Consider the following 16,380-nt stretch of genomic DNA (forward strand, 5'->3'; position numbering starts at 1 on the left):
GGCAAGGGAGTTGAGAGTAGTATATGGGAAGTGCAGTATATGGAGAGAAGGAATTAAGAGGAGGGCAGCAGAATGAAACAGGATTCGAGGAAGAGTCTGTGGGTCTTGTTACCATCCAAGAGTGCAGTAGGGAGAGTGGGAGAGGTGGGCGCTTCAGAGGAGGCTGTTGAAGAAAACAGAGTGGAGGTGAAGGCCCTTGCAGGAGAGGACCCACATGTTGGATGGCGCAGGTGGATGGAATGGAAGCCAAGGTCTTCTCACGAGAGGAAGTATGCAGGTTGGATGGGACACTCTGGGGGGGGGGGGTGAATTTGTGCCAAATAATGCCTCTCATCTTCATTTCAGTCCTTCCTTCTTCTAACATCTTGAAAATTGGAACCGTCGACTCAGTTTCTTTTGCAGCATCATTTAACCCTCTTTCTCAAGACCAAATATGGTATTTATGGATGAATTAAAACTCATATTTGTATTAAACAGGGTGTCATTTATATTTAACAGGGAATCATTTTCTTTGATTGGGTTCCATCCATCTGGACAGTGAAGCAAGGCTTTTTAGAATATATCAAAGGCAGCAGAAAACACTAAATCTGATCCCAATCCCCTTGCAATAAATAGGGAACTCAGAGCCTGTTCAAGATCACCCCTGCCCACATGGCTGCTCACACTGCTCCAGTGTGACAGGACTCATGCTTTGGACAACAGTCACTCTGTTGGCATGCTCCACCCACAAATGGCTTTTCAGTTTTCTAAAGCTCTCCTAAAGCATGAACTCTCCAATGACTTAAAGTTTATTTATGTTGCAAGTGGAAAGCAATGTATAATATGTCACATAATAAAGATATGACTGTAATATAAGGTCATTTGTTTATACATCACTGTGTTCTGGGAGAGCACTCCCTGGAAATTCTTATCTTTTGAATGACATTTAATACAACACTCTCATTTCTCAGTCCCATGCCCACCTCAGCTCCTCACTGCCATGGTCATGTTCAAGAACTTGTTCATCGTTACCCATAAATTCCAAGACCTCTAGACCACACATCCTACATCCTGACTACCATCTTCTAACCTTCCAGATGACTTCTATGAGAAGTAACTGGTACCATCCAAAACTCCAGTCCACATCTTCACTGCCTACCACCCCCTTCACTCCCCATCTTACTTGGTTTGTTATCTGTGTCTGTCACTTTAGGCATTCCCTTGCCCCCTTGCCCTTCCTCATACTCTCCAAGCAAAACTTCAGCCGATTCTCCACCTCCTCCATGCAGAGCAGCTGAACACAGCTGGAGACAATCTTCATCTCTCCTGAGTGGTCTTTATTTAAAAATTAAGACCACAAATCTCAAGCGGACCTTTGGTCTGCCCTAGTAAATTTGCCATCCATCTCTTCAAGATAACTATTTTCTTGTGGTCGTCACTCTCCAAACCCCTAAGACCGTTTCCTCTTCCTCATTCCCAGCTGATGATCTCTCTTCTGACCCATGGAGGGAGCAGCAACAATGAGAAGACAATCACCATATTCTCCCACCACCAGACCAACGAGCCAGGCTGCACCCTCCCTGCCACAGAGTCACTGCCCCTGCTCTCATCCTAGGCCCTGCACATGTGCACTGGACCCCACCCCTTCTCACTCAAGAGCTGAATTCCTGCAGTCACCCCCTTTCCCTCCCATTTGTTTTTTGCCCTATAGATCCTTCTCATCAGCATCTATGCATGCTTTATTACCTCCCATCTTTAAAAACACTGTCCCGACATCACAGATCCCCCTCCAGCTCTTACCTTGTCCCTCAACTCCTCTTCAGGGCTGTTGCCCCCAAGAATAGCTGCATGCCTCCCTCCTCATCCTCAACCCCCATTCTCTCTTTCACCTATTCCAGTGAGGCCTTTGTCCTTACCACCCCACGGATCACTCTTCTCAAGGTCGCTGGCATTCATCTTGCCAGATCCAGTGGCCTGTGTTCTGTCGCCCACCTCACATGACCTCACAGCAGCTGATAAGTCCTCTTCCTGGACGTGCTTCTGGCCAGCACACCACGACGCTCTTCTCCTTCCCCTTTGCCTCATTCAGGACTTCCCCTACTCCTGCAGCTTCTCCACATCCTCCAGATCCATAGGCTTTTGGAATAGGCTAGGACTGAGTCATCTGCTCTTTTCTTTTCGTTATCTACCTTTTCTCTATAGGTGATCTCATCCAGTTTATTAAGTACTTAAATATTTTCAGGATGCGTGTGCCCCTCACATTTCTGTCTCCAACCCCAATTTCTTGCCCAGCTGAGGTTCACACATGCAAACTCACATTCATTATCTCTGTTGAATGGTTTATTTTATTTATTTTTAAAAAATTTTTTTTCAACGTTTTTATTTATTTTTGGGACAGAGAGAGACAGAGCATGAACGGGGGAGGGGCAGAGAGAGAGGGAGATACAGAATCGGAAACAGGCTCCAGGCTCTGAGCCATCAGCCCAGAGCCTGACGTGGGGCTCGAACTCCCGGACCGCGAGATCGTGACCTGACTGAAGTCGGACGCTTAACCGACTCCGCCACCCAGGCGCCCCTCTGTTGAATGGTTTAAACACATCTCAAAATGTATGTGTCTGAAAAGTGACTCTTGCCCCTCACCCAAAACAGAAAAAGGCAAAAAGTTGTTCTTCCTTCAGTTTTTTTTCTTTCTTAATTAATGACTTTGCCATTTTCCCATATGCTCAGATTAAAACCCAAGGGATCATTCTTGGTTCCCCTCTTTCTTTCACATCCTATCCCAAGTCCTAGTGGGATGGAATGTTAGAGAAAGTATCAGCCATTTCCCACCACTTCCACCATGGCATCCTTGTCCCTGCCACCATCATCTCCTGCCTTGACCATGGAGATGTCTAACTAGTCTTCCCGCCTCCGCTCTTTTCACCTCATGCAGCAGGCACAGTGGCCTTTCAGAAATAAAACTCAGATCATTGTCTGCCTAAAACATGCCAACAACTTCCCATAACACCTGGAATAAAATCCAAATTCCTTACTGGGGTCTGCAAGCCCTGACTATGCCTTAGACTTGAATTAAGCCCGACCCTCTTCCCCTCTTCCCGACTCACTCAGTACAGTTACACTGGGCTCCCACGTGCTCCCCAGAGCCCATCAAGCACGCTCGTGTGCAAGGAGCTTGCTGTTCCCTCACAGAAAGACTCTTCTCTCAGGATCTTGTCTCATTCTTTCATATTGTTGTCCAACCCTGTCACCGTTCTCTATGTCCTTACCTCATTCTTTTCTCCCTAGCACTTGTCACTATCTCAGACTATGTGACTGATTTGGATATTCACCTGCTCCTTTTCTGTCTCCTCTATTTGAAATAAGGACCACACAGGCAGCAACATTGCCAGCGTTGTTTGTTGTTGTATCCCTAGTGCTAGAGGGACCCCTTGTACCTAATAGGTGCCCAATATTTGTTGAATGAATGAACAAATGTGTACATATACAAAGCACCTTTCACAGTGTTCCCACTTGAAGCTTAGGCAATTCTTCAAGGAAAACCTTTCATTTTACAAAGCAATCTCCATTTTACAGTTGAGGAAATGAGGCCCAGAGAGATTATACGATTTCCACGAGGTCATATGGCTTGTAAGTATGAGAGCTGCTGGGACACCAAGCTGGATTCTAACTCCTGATCTTTCTCCCGCTCGACAGATTTCCTCCAGCCCTCTCCCTTCGGGGCCCGCACAGCGCCGGCTCAGTGTCAGCCCCAGTATCGGAGGTGAGACCGGGCTCGTGAGCTGTGTGCTCCCTGAGGACCTATTCACCCAGATCCTGGCTGATCGCATACAGGTACGTCCGTGCCCACCTGCCCAGAGCTGCACGGCTCACACTCCATCCCTGCACTGGGACCTGAGATTCCGATCCACGGCCCACCCATGGCGGCTCAGAACCCAGGGGTCTTGGAGAGGAAAGGTGGGCTTCTTCACCCCCAACAGTCATTTGCTCTTGTCCTTTTGACAGCTCTTGTTAGGCAACTGGCCCTGGCACAGTCTGCTGCCTGAAGTCACTCTCCTTAAAGGACCATTGAGCATGTTACATATTAAAAAAAAAAAAAAATCAGATTCATGATACAGCCCTACAGTGGTATATTAAAAAATCATAACATGGAGCCATGGAAAGTTAGAATTTGGAACCATATTAATTGCTGTAAAAATCTGTTTTCAATGTATTAAGTGAGAAAAGCAGGTTATGAAATAGTATGTACAGCACAATTGCATTTCTATAAAAATATGTCTAAATGTATGTCATACAAACAGTAAAAACTCTGAAAGTGTATTAACTGTGGTTATCTTTGGATAGCAGGATAATGGATTTTTAGTTCTGTTCATATTCTGAATTATTTTACAATGACACATTGCTTTTCAAGTCAAAAAACACAATAACCGTTTCCAGTTTAAAAAATTGTTTTCATAAGCGTTGTACAGTTAAAGAAAAGAAAACAAGATCAGCAGGATTTGGGAGGACACCCCTAAGCCTGTTTGCTGCTTATGGTTTGCAGAGAGCTAAACGGCTCACCAGGTCCTGGAGTTGTCCATTGGCTTCGGCTTTTTCAAAGTAGGCCACGATATTAGTTGCACATTTCAATAGAACAAAATGCGACCTGTGGCTCCCAGAAGAGGAGATGTCATGACAGGAAATTACTCAGGTTAAGGTTTGATGGCTACTGTGTTCACAGTGCTGTCACTCTCAGCTGACCCGAGCAAGGTGGGCTGATAAGCGTGCTGGTGTTTCGTGTACCCAGGTTAAATCACTGGTAAAGCCCAAAGTAAGCCAGCAGAGCAGTGCTGCTCGAAGTACTGGTCTTTGATGAAACACAGAGTTTGCGTGGCTTCCTTCATCGACAGTCTTGCTACAAAAAAACAAAACAAAACAAAAAAACAGCAGCTGAAATAAATAGTGCTTTTCGTGATGTCATTGATTTACATTCTGGCACAAGATTCTGGTCTCATCAAACACTGGTAGTGATCAGCTCCTGGCCAAGGGTGGCCAGTCTGTGTACCACCCTTTGAGTAACACTGATGTACAACAGGGGCTGCTCCTCAGTGGTTAGTATTACCAAGATCGTTACACGCCAAGGCAGTAACGCCACTGAAAGATCTGAATGGCCCACCTGTTACTGGTGCCCTTGCTGTTACTCTGTGAGGGGGGATACCTTGCCTTTCCCTCCTCTCTGCCTATTCCTCATGGACCTGCCCAAACCCTCACTTTCACGTTTAGTTTGCGTTCCTTATTTCTGTAGAGATAGGAGAAATCTTTTATTCTATAAATACGTATGATAAAGCTCTTGCATGACTGATAAAATATTTTTATTTTTCTCTCAAATTTTATAACAGCATGTTGAATGTAGCAGGTGGAAGGGTGGTTTAGCGGCATTTACATGGGGGCCCAGTAGGTCAGCAGAGACCATTGCAGCCCCCAGTAAAACCACCCATGAAAGAACAAGCAACTTTCTCCATAGAGAACCCGGTAACTGTGGCCTTAGTTACTGTCTTTTCTCGCTCTGGTTTCAGCTGAGTGACTGCTTCCGCGGAGTGGTGTTTGATAGCGTTGAGACCCTCTTTGCTCGGAACCCGGCTATGGCTCTCCTCTGCCTGCTGAAGGCCATCGGCAACCGGGAGCACATTTACGTAATCAACATGGCCCAGGATTACACAGTCATGAAGGCCCAAGAGAAAGCCAAAAAGGAGCAAGAAGGTAAGGCCCCGTACTCTTCTGGGCTGCCCTTCCCAAGCCCTAACAGCCCTTTCAACAGAGCCTTACACTTTTTGAAATGCTTCTCCACCACGTTGAGCCACTGTGCAGATGAAACTATTACATCTGCCATGTCATCGGTGCTCACCTCCGCCCTGTAAGGTGACCAGAAGTTCTTATTTCTACTTTGCACCTGAGGGAACTGAGGTGCGGCTGACCTGTCGGGAGACTACAGGACAGGGAATGGACCCAGCCAGCTCTTCTTGTAACAGACATGTTTCCCTTCCCCCTAATATCACACTGCATCCCTTCTCATCGTCCCTGTAATCACAACCAACCCATGGGGGACACATCACAAGTCCCATCCTGACTCAGGTGACTGATTAGCTTGTTGGTTTTGTTTAAGGGGACTGTACATTTCCTGCAAACACTGGAAGTGCTGATAAACTTGACAAAACAGCTTCTACATCTTAACCTCCTGTGTCCCATGCACTGCAGCCAACATTCTGTACACTTGAAATGTCTCTAAATGGCACTGTGGGTTATTTAATCCTTAGAGTAACCCTCTGGGGATCATTGTCCCCCTTTTACAGACAAGGAAAAGGAGGCTCAGAGACATCAACAGTGTAAGATCACACAGCAAATTAGTAAGGTCTTTATAACTCTGAAACCTTGCTTTTTCCTGTCATTACAACAGTAGCTTGAAAAAAATTTCAGTGGTTGAAAATTACACACACACACACACACACACACACACACACACACACATTCAGAGTAATGTTAGCTTGAGTTCCCAATTTAGTCATAAGCAGACCTAGCAAATTTTGGTCCCCAAGGGAGGAGGTGACACTTTCCTCGGGAGGCAGACTCCTGCTCTGGCCTCAGCTTGGTGACATGACTGCCCTTCCTTACTTGGCCTTACCTCTCTTCTGGAAAAATCCAAGCAAATCATAGTGCTTTTTCATTAAGGAAATAATTACAAACTTGAGCTCTCTTACTTCTTAAACAGAACTTAAAGACTGCTTCCTTACATTCTCATCCAGAGAAAAATTAGGAAGAAAATCCCTGGCAGTGTTCCAGCCTACGACTTCCTGCTTTTCCAGAAAGCTTATGTCCCCGTTACCATCAACTTGAAATAAAGTATCTCTTTTCATTTTTTCATTTACTTGTGGATTGAGGTTTTTCACCATTGCATTATGGGCTCCTCTCCCTGAAATCTTCTGCATTTGAAAAAAGTCCCAAGGCAGCATCCAGTAACAATATTATTATATTCAAATCTAATTTTTATTGAACACTTATGAATTTGCCAGGCACGGGCCTAGATGCTTTAGAGGGTTGCCTATATGATCCGCATGGTAGCCTGTGGAGGAAGAACCCTGATTCTTATCTGTTCCTAGCCCTTGGTAAGTGTGAGAGAAGGATCTTCAGATACACATCTCCAAGCCCAAAGCACAGGCCTACAAGAAGTGGAAGTTGTAGAAAAGAATCTGAGAGCCTTTGTGCTGGGCATGACCATGCTTCTGGACCTGGAATCTGTAGGGTGTGGAAAATGGTTTCCCTTGGTCTGCAAATGGTTCTGTCACCCTGAGCACTCTGGCGACATATGTTTGTAGTGTATGAAGTTCGTGGGTGCTATATTACTTCCCAATCACTGTGGTAGCAAATTACAGACTGGATGCCTCCAAATAACACAGACTTGCTGTCTTACATTTCTGGAAGTCAGAAGTCCTTAAAGCGGGGTGTCCACAGGGCTCTGTTTCATTGAAGGCTCCAGGGAGAGAATCCATTTCCTTACCTTCTCAAGCTTCTAGAGGCCACTTGCATTTCTCAGCTCATGGTCCCTACTTCACAGCATTCTGACCTCTGCTTCCATTGCCACATCTCCTTCTCTGACCCTGACCCTCCTGCACCCCTCTTATAAGGACCTTTGTGATTATACTGGGCCCACTCGGATAATCCGGGACAGTCTCCCAGTGCAAAGTCCTTAACTTAATCACACCTGCAAAATCCTTTCCCCCACACCAGGTAGCATATTCACAGTTCTGGAGATTAGAACATGGACATCTTTGGAACTACTATTCAGTCTAGCACAGATGGAGACCAGTTTTGGAACTGTGTGAGTGAAGGAAGGCCCACCACAGATCAAGAATGTCCCCGCAGCACCAGAGCCGCCCTTGCCCTGGCGTAGACCCTCCATAGCAAGTGTGGGCTGCGAGCTGAGCCACTGAGGGCCCTGCAGCCAAGGCTGGTGAGTGAGTCACTTTCCTCTCTCTGTTTCCTCCACAGAGAGCAAACGCAGGGAGGCACTTCAGAAAGAGAAGGAGCGTCTCCAAAATATGGATGAGGAAGAATATGATGCCATGACAGAGGAGGAGAAAATCATGTTCAATCGAGAGGTTCGGCAGGCCCTCCGGGAAAGGAAGAAGAGGTCAGAATCAAGGGGTAGTCAGGCTGGAAGTGGTTCCCCCCGGGAGTAACACACAGCCCATCCTGGGGACTGGGATCACCTTCCGGGGGAGCAGCATGACCAAGGGAGACACAGGAGGGTCACCTTCTGGGGAGCAGCGTGACCAAGGGAGACACAGGAGGATCACCTTCTGGTGGAGCAGTGAGACCAAGGGAGACAGGAAGATGACCTGCTAAGAGCAGGAAAACACCTTGACCATCAAGGGGACTGGTTGCTGCAGCCTTTCAGGGTTTCTTTCATTGTCCTCCCCGTCCTTCTCTCTGGAGGACATCTGACACTAGAGGGAAGGTTGTATGATATAATGGCAGGGGACTTCTGGCCCCTCTGTTCTCCCAGAGCTCCCACAATCTTCTCCTGACAACTGCCCCCTAGGTGTGGCTCATCAGCCTCTGTGCTCAGGTGTCCACAGCTGGTGACTGAGGGGCCACTCTCTTGACATAAGCTTAATGGTCGCTCCCCAGAACTCAGTCATTTCTCCTTCCCCAGCCATTATCTTGGCCTTTTGTGGTGTTATCTGTGCCCTGAGTTCTGACCGCCTCTCCCACTTGATCCTCGGCCTGGACAGTTCACCAGAGACCCTGGGCAGTCTCTCAGCCACTTTCTGTGCCCATCACTGGGAACCACACAGGAAAGACTGAATCCCCTCCACACCACATGGGCCCCAGGAGACTCAAGCTATCTCAGATAGCAGTAGAATATATGTCCTTTCTGCCCTCAGACCTTCAAACGTGCTGAGAGAGGAGGGTATATTGCTTACCCTCCATAGAATTCCACACATTGGCAAAGCCAAGATACTTGCCCTACCGTAGAGAGACATAGTCTCTTTCCACCTCCAGACTCCTCCAACTGACCCCAAAAGAGCTTTTATGCCCTCTCTGCCCCCATGGTATGCCCTCATTTCTTCATCTGCCTGGTCCCTTGTAAAAATGCCCAGGGGGCGCTGCCTGGTGGCTGGGTCTCAGTTAAACATCTGACTTCAGCCCAGGTCATGATCTCACAGTTCATGAGTTTGAGCCCTGCGTCAGGTTCTATGCTGTCAGCACAAAGCCAGCTTCGGATCCTCTCTCCCCGTCTCTCTCTGCCCCTCCCCCCCTCTCTCTCTCAAAAATAAACATTTAAATAAATAAACAAACAAACAAACAAACAAACCCAGTCCTCCAGAGGTATAAAAATACTAGCTTTGGGATTCCAAAGGAATCTCTTTTCTTTCTCATCCAGGTCATTGCTTTCAGGAATTTATTTCATAGTGGACTTGGAAAATATAAATCTGATCCTCAAAGCTCAGCAATGACTTGTTTGTGTGAGACACACACACACACACACACACACACACACACACACACACCTAGTAATGATGAGTTGGCTACAGTGGATGATAGAGAATCACAGCAACCAGGAGCAACCAGGGATTCCTAGAAATGAAAACAGATGGGTTTTGTACTTTCAGAAATGCTGTCCCCTCCACTTTTGTTTATATTTGGTGTCCCAGCCTTGGTGCCCCTTCTGCCACTGGCAACAGGGCAGGCCCAGCTGAATCCATAGCAGGAAGGGACAGAGAAAAGAAAGGAATGTGGCTTTCAGATCTACCACCATGGCTCCAAGCTAGCCATTAGGGACTGCTATTTATTTATTTTTTATTTATTTTTTATTTTTTTTTTAACATTTATTTATTTTTGAGACAGAGAGAGACAGAGCATGAACGGGGGAGGGTCAGAGAGAGGGAGACACAGAATCTGAAACAGGCTCCAGGCTCTGAGCTGTCAGCACAGAGCCCGACGCGGGGCTCGAACCCACGGACCGTGAGATCATGACCTGAGCCGAAGTCGACCGCTTAACCGACTGAGCCACCCAGGCGCCCCAGGGACTGCTGTTTAAAACACCATTTCTTGAGACATCTGAGTGGCTCAGTCAGTGAAGCATCAGACTTCGACTCGAGTCATAATCTCATGGCTCATGAGTTCAATCGCTGCTTCAGGCTCTGTGCTGACAGCTCAGAGCCTAGAGCCTGCTTCGGATCCCGTGTCTCCCTCTCTCTCTGCCCCTCCCCCACTCACACTCTGTCTCTCTGTCTCTCAAAAGTGAATAAACGTTAAAAAATAAATAAATAAAACACTGTTTCTGTTCTAATGTTGTCTGAACATTAGATGTAACAAGTATAGGAAGCTGAGCCACATCTGAACTGATATCAGAACAATCTTTGCAACTTACTTTTTGAAAACTGCTAACATCAAGCTATTTTCAGCCCTTGCCTTGCTCTCCTATGAAAGAAGATTGATATACAGATTGAGAGTTCCTCTTAGTTGAGTTTGAATCAACTCAGTTTTGCTGAATGACTTTTCAGAGACCCTACTTTCTTTCTTTCCTTTCTTCCCTTCTTCCCTCCCTCCCTGTCTTTCCTCCTTCCTTCCTTCCTTCCTTTCTTCCTTCCTTCCTTCCTTCCTTCCTTCCTTCCTTCCTTCCTTCCTATTTACCCACATTATTTACCCACAATTCTTTACCTGCATTTCATTCTTCTTATGCCCGAGAAATCTCTGCCCATGTCCCTCCACTGGACACTCCCAGTTAGGGGGAGTGGACAGGAGAGGCTCTAAACTCTGTTTTCTCTGCTTGGTTTGATGAAGGGAGCTGGAGAGGCTGGCAAGGGAGATGCATGAAAAGAAGTTACAGCAGGAGCTTGAGCGGCAAAAGGAAGAAGATGAGCTAAAACGGAAGGTCAAAAGGCCAAAGCAAGGACCAGTAAAGGAGGAACCTCCCACAAAGAAATCTCAAACAGCAAACCGGCAGGTAACAACCCTCTCTTGCTCCTTAGCAAGAAGCAGAACAGAGAGAGCATACATTGTAACCAGCCCATCAATCCAGTACTTTCCCTTCCACAAAATTGACCTGATACTGTTTGGATTTTGCAGTGGAGCAGAAAGTAGGAGGGAAGGGGCCAACATTTGTCACAGGCTGATTGTGTGCCAGGATCCCTGGCTGCCCTTTATGTAATTCTGTCATTTTGGCCTCCCTCCCACCCTGTGAGGTTCAGAGCCATGAACCCTGCCTGGGGTTGAAAGAGACAAAGTCGTGGGTATCAGACCTCCCCCAATTACGTCTGACCACAGTCATTGTACTTTCCACTGTACCCCGCCCTCCCCGTAAGTCCCCTGGATGGTGCTGAATGGGCTGGTATTCACAGTTTGCCTCAGTAAGCCACAAAGTCAGTAGATCCCCGGTGTTCAACCAACAGCTTATCTTGACAATGGTCAAGGAAGGCACTGCAACATAAGCTTGTCCTTGCAGACAACTAGTGATAGTTTACCAGCCTGCCAAGCTTAGCAGTCACATCTCTGGGGCCATGACCCAGGAAGGCAGAACAGCCAACACAGCACCAAGGGTGGTGCTCACAGACCGGGAGGGTAGCTAGCCAGCTGGTGGTCACAGTGACTATTTCAGCACTGGATGCTCTGAGGGTGAAGCTAAAGCCAGACAAGCCAGACTCCCAGACAAGATGCAGACTGGTCCCAGTAGATGAGCAAGGCACAGTGACCACATCTGAGCAGACACAAGGGCAGAGGAATTAGGCTTCAGTGGCCACAGTCAGGTAGAGCTCAGGAAGGAGCAGGGTCTGAGCGTGCAGAAACGGCCCAGGCTTGGGAGCAGAACCAAGCACAAGAAGCAAGAAGGCCTGGACTCTCCGCTGTGCCTGGCCTCCGGCTGCTCTGTGCTGGGCTCCTGCAACCTTCCAAGGGCAAGCCTTCCCTGCCCCTCTCTGGCCGCTCCTTCCACACAAAGTCCTCTGCCTGAAATCTGTTGTCCAGACAGAACTTTCAGTGTCTTGGCAGTGACTCTACTGACAGTGGAGAAAGACACAGTAGTAGCCAAGCCCCTCCCCTCCATACTCAACTAGGTGAGTGACCCCTCCAGGGGACAGCTCTACCCAGCACTGACCTCCTAGATGAGTTGGAGATGAGACAGAGGAGTGGTACGGTGAGGCGCTGAGGCAAGGGGGAAGCCAACCCAGCGAGCCTGCCTCCGAGCCCAGCTTTATGGAGGAGGCGCACTTTCAGCAGGAAAGGGGGTTCTGGGCTGCTCTGCAGGCAGTGAACATTCGGCTAGACTTCATGTCATCAAAGAATGAACAAAAAACCTCTGGGGCCTCCCCAAGGATTCCATCCAGAGGGAAAGAAAATCAGAGCCCACAAAGCAAGTTTAAAAGGGCAGGAGAAAAAGAATGAAGTTGGTTTCTCTAGGCCAGGTTAATTAAATAAATAGGCATTTTTTAAAAGCCAGGGCACAGCCAAATTCTTAAACTCCTGTTTGTTCCCCACGAAGGACCGTGGAGAGGATATTTTAACAAGGACCCCCCAAGATGACACAGACACAGACATAGCCCCTGGGTCTATAAGAGGCACCTGGGGCTCTGTGAGGCCTTCTTTCAAAACACAATATCCTCTTACTCTCATTTATGCTGTTGTTCTCCAGTAAAGAAATGTTTTAAGCATGTTTTATGTGTTTTGCCTCCTAGATTCCTACTTTTTCCAAACTAGATGTCAAGATGGATGCAGTAGAAAGGAAAGTATCCATCAGGGAGCAGTTAACCGAGAAGGAGGAACTGACAAAGAAGAGAAGGAACCAACTGGCAGACCCTCACATGGTTGGGTCTCCCCTTGTCCAGGAGCCAGAGGACAGTGAGGGGGACCTCCTGAAGGATGCTGACAAGCACCTGGCCCACAAGTTTAAGACCTATGAGCTGACTCTCAAGGATGTTCAGAACATCCTCATGTACTGGGACCGGAAGCAAGGCATTCTGCTGCAACACATGGGCACCGAGGACATACCCCACGAGGCTGATGACCAGCGCCAGGTTCCTTCGGGTGGGCGCCGAGGCCGCAAGGACCGGGAGAGGGAGCGTGCAGAGAAGGAGAGAGCCGAGAAGGAGCGCCAGGAGCGGGAGAAGGCTGAGAGGGAGCGTCTGGAGAAGCTCCGGGCTCTGGAGGAGCGGAGCGATGGAGGAGAGGCTGATGGGGAGGAGGACCATGAGGGGAAGAAGGATCTAGGCGTGCCATTAATAAACATCCAGACACCTGACATGGAAGGCTTGAGCTGGAAGCAGGCCCTGGACAATGACAGGCTTCCCAAAGGGGATCAGGTACAGACTCTTTTCCAGGATGCAGATGTAATGAATGGGGTAGCAGGTATTGTACTAATTACCATTAAGGTGTTTCTTTCTGTATCCCCTTAATTCCGTTAATCTCTGATTAATCCCTTGGATATAAGACAACAATGGCTAAAAGGACCTATTTCTAGGTGAAAATCCATAGAAAGCTCCACAGATCTAAATTACTCTATCTGACCTCATAAAAAACTGTCTATAGGGTTGATTTTTAATATCGATAATACTGGTGTTGCAGGCTGGCAAGGTAGATACGCTGTAGGGTGAAGCAAGAGGCTCAACTACTTTAAAATCTTGTTCCCACAAGTTCTTATAGTGACAGAAATCATACTATTTATCAGATAGCCTTTGGCCCTAGAAAATATTGCATATCCAGAAGCCTCTTGGGTAATGGTTTGAAGGAGACGGTTACTATAGCCTTTTGTCTGAGGAAGAACTTCTGTAAAGCACCAGAAAGCAAATAGTTTAGGCTGCGGGTCATCCAGTCTCTGTCACAACCACCACCAACATATAAATCAATGATTTTGTTCCAATACAACTTCATTTACAAAAGCAGGTAGCAGGCCAGACTTGAGCAGGGGGACACAGTTTGCTGATCTCTGGTTTCGTCTATAAGAAATTAGACACAACCTTAACAAGGAGAGAACAGAGCCTGGGAGGAATGTATGGCAGGTAAGGGCTAATGGGAGGACACGGGTAATTCCGCAAGGGGGCACATTAGGGTGTGGTTTGGCCCCACAGCAGCAGGCCAGGTGGGCCAAAGGGCAGAAGACCGTTGGAGGACACAACACCACTGGTTTTACAGTTCCGCCTCCACTCAGCCTTAGATAAGGCATCATGGCCGTTTTTCCCCTAGAATTATGTTTTTTTAAAAAAGAACATCTTCTCATCTTGCTTTGTGCTCCAGTACTATAGCCAAGATGATCTGCCTGCCTTTTTGTTTTCTCTCCACACTCCAAGCCACAGGTTAGACTGTTGGTTATAAAGTTCTTTAACCCTGGCTCTATTAATTTAACAATTGGTGCAAACTGTTCATTCCTTTCCCTCGCAGACATTCAAACCCTGGGAGTTAACGCTAGCTAAGCACTAGGTCTTTAACCACCTGCCCTGCAGGTTAGAAACCCAGGATTCCACGAAGACTGTTGCCTGCTTGGCCTAATAGCCCATTTGGTCCACAGAACGGGTGCTCTGGTGGGCTGTAACACCATTGTGATGATGACAAATCTAGAGATAGCATGCTTATTCTGAGGTGCTCCATGCTGAGAAGGAAGTTGCTGCTAAATTTTAAAGGCATCTGCTCTGGAAGATGCTCCTTCAGTATATATATATGAGAGCAGAAGGGGAGAATGCTGTAGGAATGAATGTTCTCTTTGGTTTCTTTTTGACTTCTCTCTTCCTTCCCATCCTTTACCCCATTCCCAGAACCTTGGCTTTTTTTTTCTTTGCCATATTTGACCTGCTCTGACCCTATCTTTCAGCATTAGAAGGAAAGAACATTTAAAGGTGAAAGAACAATTAACACGGGATCTGAAAACAGATGGAACAACTCTGTACTATAGACATCAGAGCCTTAAGAGCTAGTCTGTAAAACATAGTTTTGAGTGCCTACTATGTGCTAGGCCCTGTGCTATATTGTCCTGGTTCTTGTCCCAGTGGAGTTTATGTAACATCCAGCTGCAGAGACAGACACGGAAGGGTGACAAGGGCCATGATGAGAGAGGTACAGGGAGCGTGCAGCCACAGCAAGTGCCCCAGCCTGGTCTAGGGGTGTGGGGATCTAGAAAAACCTACACAGCTGTGTCAGAGGTCTTTCACACCCCTCCCCTGACAGATGCGCATAGCAGGGGCATCTCCCAAGAATGTTGAGGAAAAGACAGGAGGGTCTGAACCACCCTGTGCTCACTCAGGGAGGAGCTGGGGGAACCCTACCCTGTGCATAGGAAATTAACCATGGGCTTTTCCTTTAGATCCTGGACATCTTGGGTCTGGGTTCCTCTGGCCCACCCATCCCACCTCCGGCCTTATTCTCAATCATCTCCCACCCCCTGAAGCGGCTGCCTCCGGCCACAACAGAAATCCTGAAGCATTTTGTGTTTGTAATGCCACCACCTGAAGAGCTCTCCCTGCAGGAGGAGAAAAGAGAAGGGGAAGCAGAACCAGAGCTTTCAAGCACTGTGAGCTCTGCAAAGGTAAGGAGCAAGCCAGCTGCTTGCCCTCCTGATCTTGGCAGGAATTCAGATGGGCAGACAGAGGCCACTTTCCACATGGTCAAAAATTGAGTACAGCGTTGGCTGTCACGCTCACTGATGTGTTTGCCTTTGACTCATCAGGGATCCTGCCTGGGGACCCCGCATGAGCCTCTCTCAAAATGGCTCATTCTCATCTTCCACCCTTTCCAGCCCCCGTGGGATGGTCTAGGGAACTTGTTGAATTGCTCTGAAGCTTATGTGTGAGAAACAATTAAGCAAGACCAGCTCTTTTAGAAAAAAGATATTAGAATGTATTGGGAAGCTAAGGTAGTTCACACAGGGCATGAGAATACAAGAATCAACAGACACGAATTAAGGGAAGACACAGCACTAGAAAAAGGACAGATTACCAAAGAATTTATCAAGGGAAGATTAGATATTTTGGTAAACTCACTTTTTATCTCTTTATTGACACAAGGCGGTAAAATTAATTCCAGCTGGGTTAAAAATATAAGCAATCTGAGGGCACCTCAGCTCATTCGGTTGAGTATCCGACCCTTGATTTCAGCTCAGGTCATTATCTCACTGTGAGTTTGAACCTAGCATCGAGCTTCATGCTGACAGCATGGAGCCTGCTTGGGATTCTCTCTCTCTCTTTCTCTCTCTCTCTGCCCCTCCCCTACTCTCTCTCTCTGTCTCTCAAAATAAATCAATGAGCCTTTAAAAAATTCAAAATATAAGCAATCCAAATGAAATCATATAAAAGTAAAAGAAAATAGATATGTAATTAATAGAATAAATCACAAAGGAAAAATAGATTTGACCAATAATATGCAGAAGGTATATATATTAAGAAC

The 16,380-nt window shown here is 47.1% G+C and overlaps 1 protein-coding gene across 1 annotated transcript in view; it reads left to right on the forward strand.

Moving 5' to 3' along the window:
• HYDIN (HYDIN axonemal central pair apparatus protein) overlaps positions 1-16,380 on the forward strand; it is a 347,254-nt gene that overhangs the window by 247,190 nt on the left and 83,684 nt on the right. The window contains exons 41-46 of the mRNA XM_043599622.1: positions 3,673-3,810; positions 5,532-5,715; positions 7,999-8,140; positions 10,801-10,963; positions 12,687-13,310; positions 15,302-15,523. Of these exons, the coding sequence (XP_043455557.1) occupies positions 3,673-3,810; positions 5,532-5,715; positions 7,999-8,140; positions 10,801-10,963; positions 12,687-13,310; positions 15,302-15,523 (1,473 nt within the window). The remainder of the gene's footprint in view (positions 1-3,672; positions 3,811-5,531; positions 5,716-7,998; positions 8,141-10,800; positions 10,964-12,686; positions 13,311-15,301; positions 15,524-16,380) is intronic.

The sequence above is a fragment of the Prionailurus bengalensis genome, chromosome E2 (genome assembly GCF_016509475.1).
Source record: "Prionailurus bengalensis isolate Pbe53 chromosome E2, Fcat_Pben_1.1_paternal_pri, whole genome shotgun sequence".
In the NCBI taxonomy this organism is placed as follows: domain Eukaryota; kingdom Metazoa; phylum Chordata; class Mammalia; order Carnivora; family Felidae; genus Prionailurus; species Prionailurus bengalensis.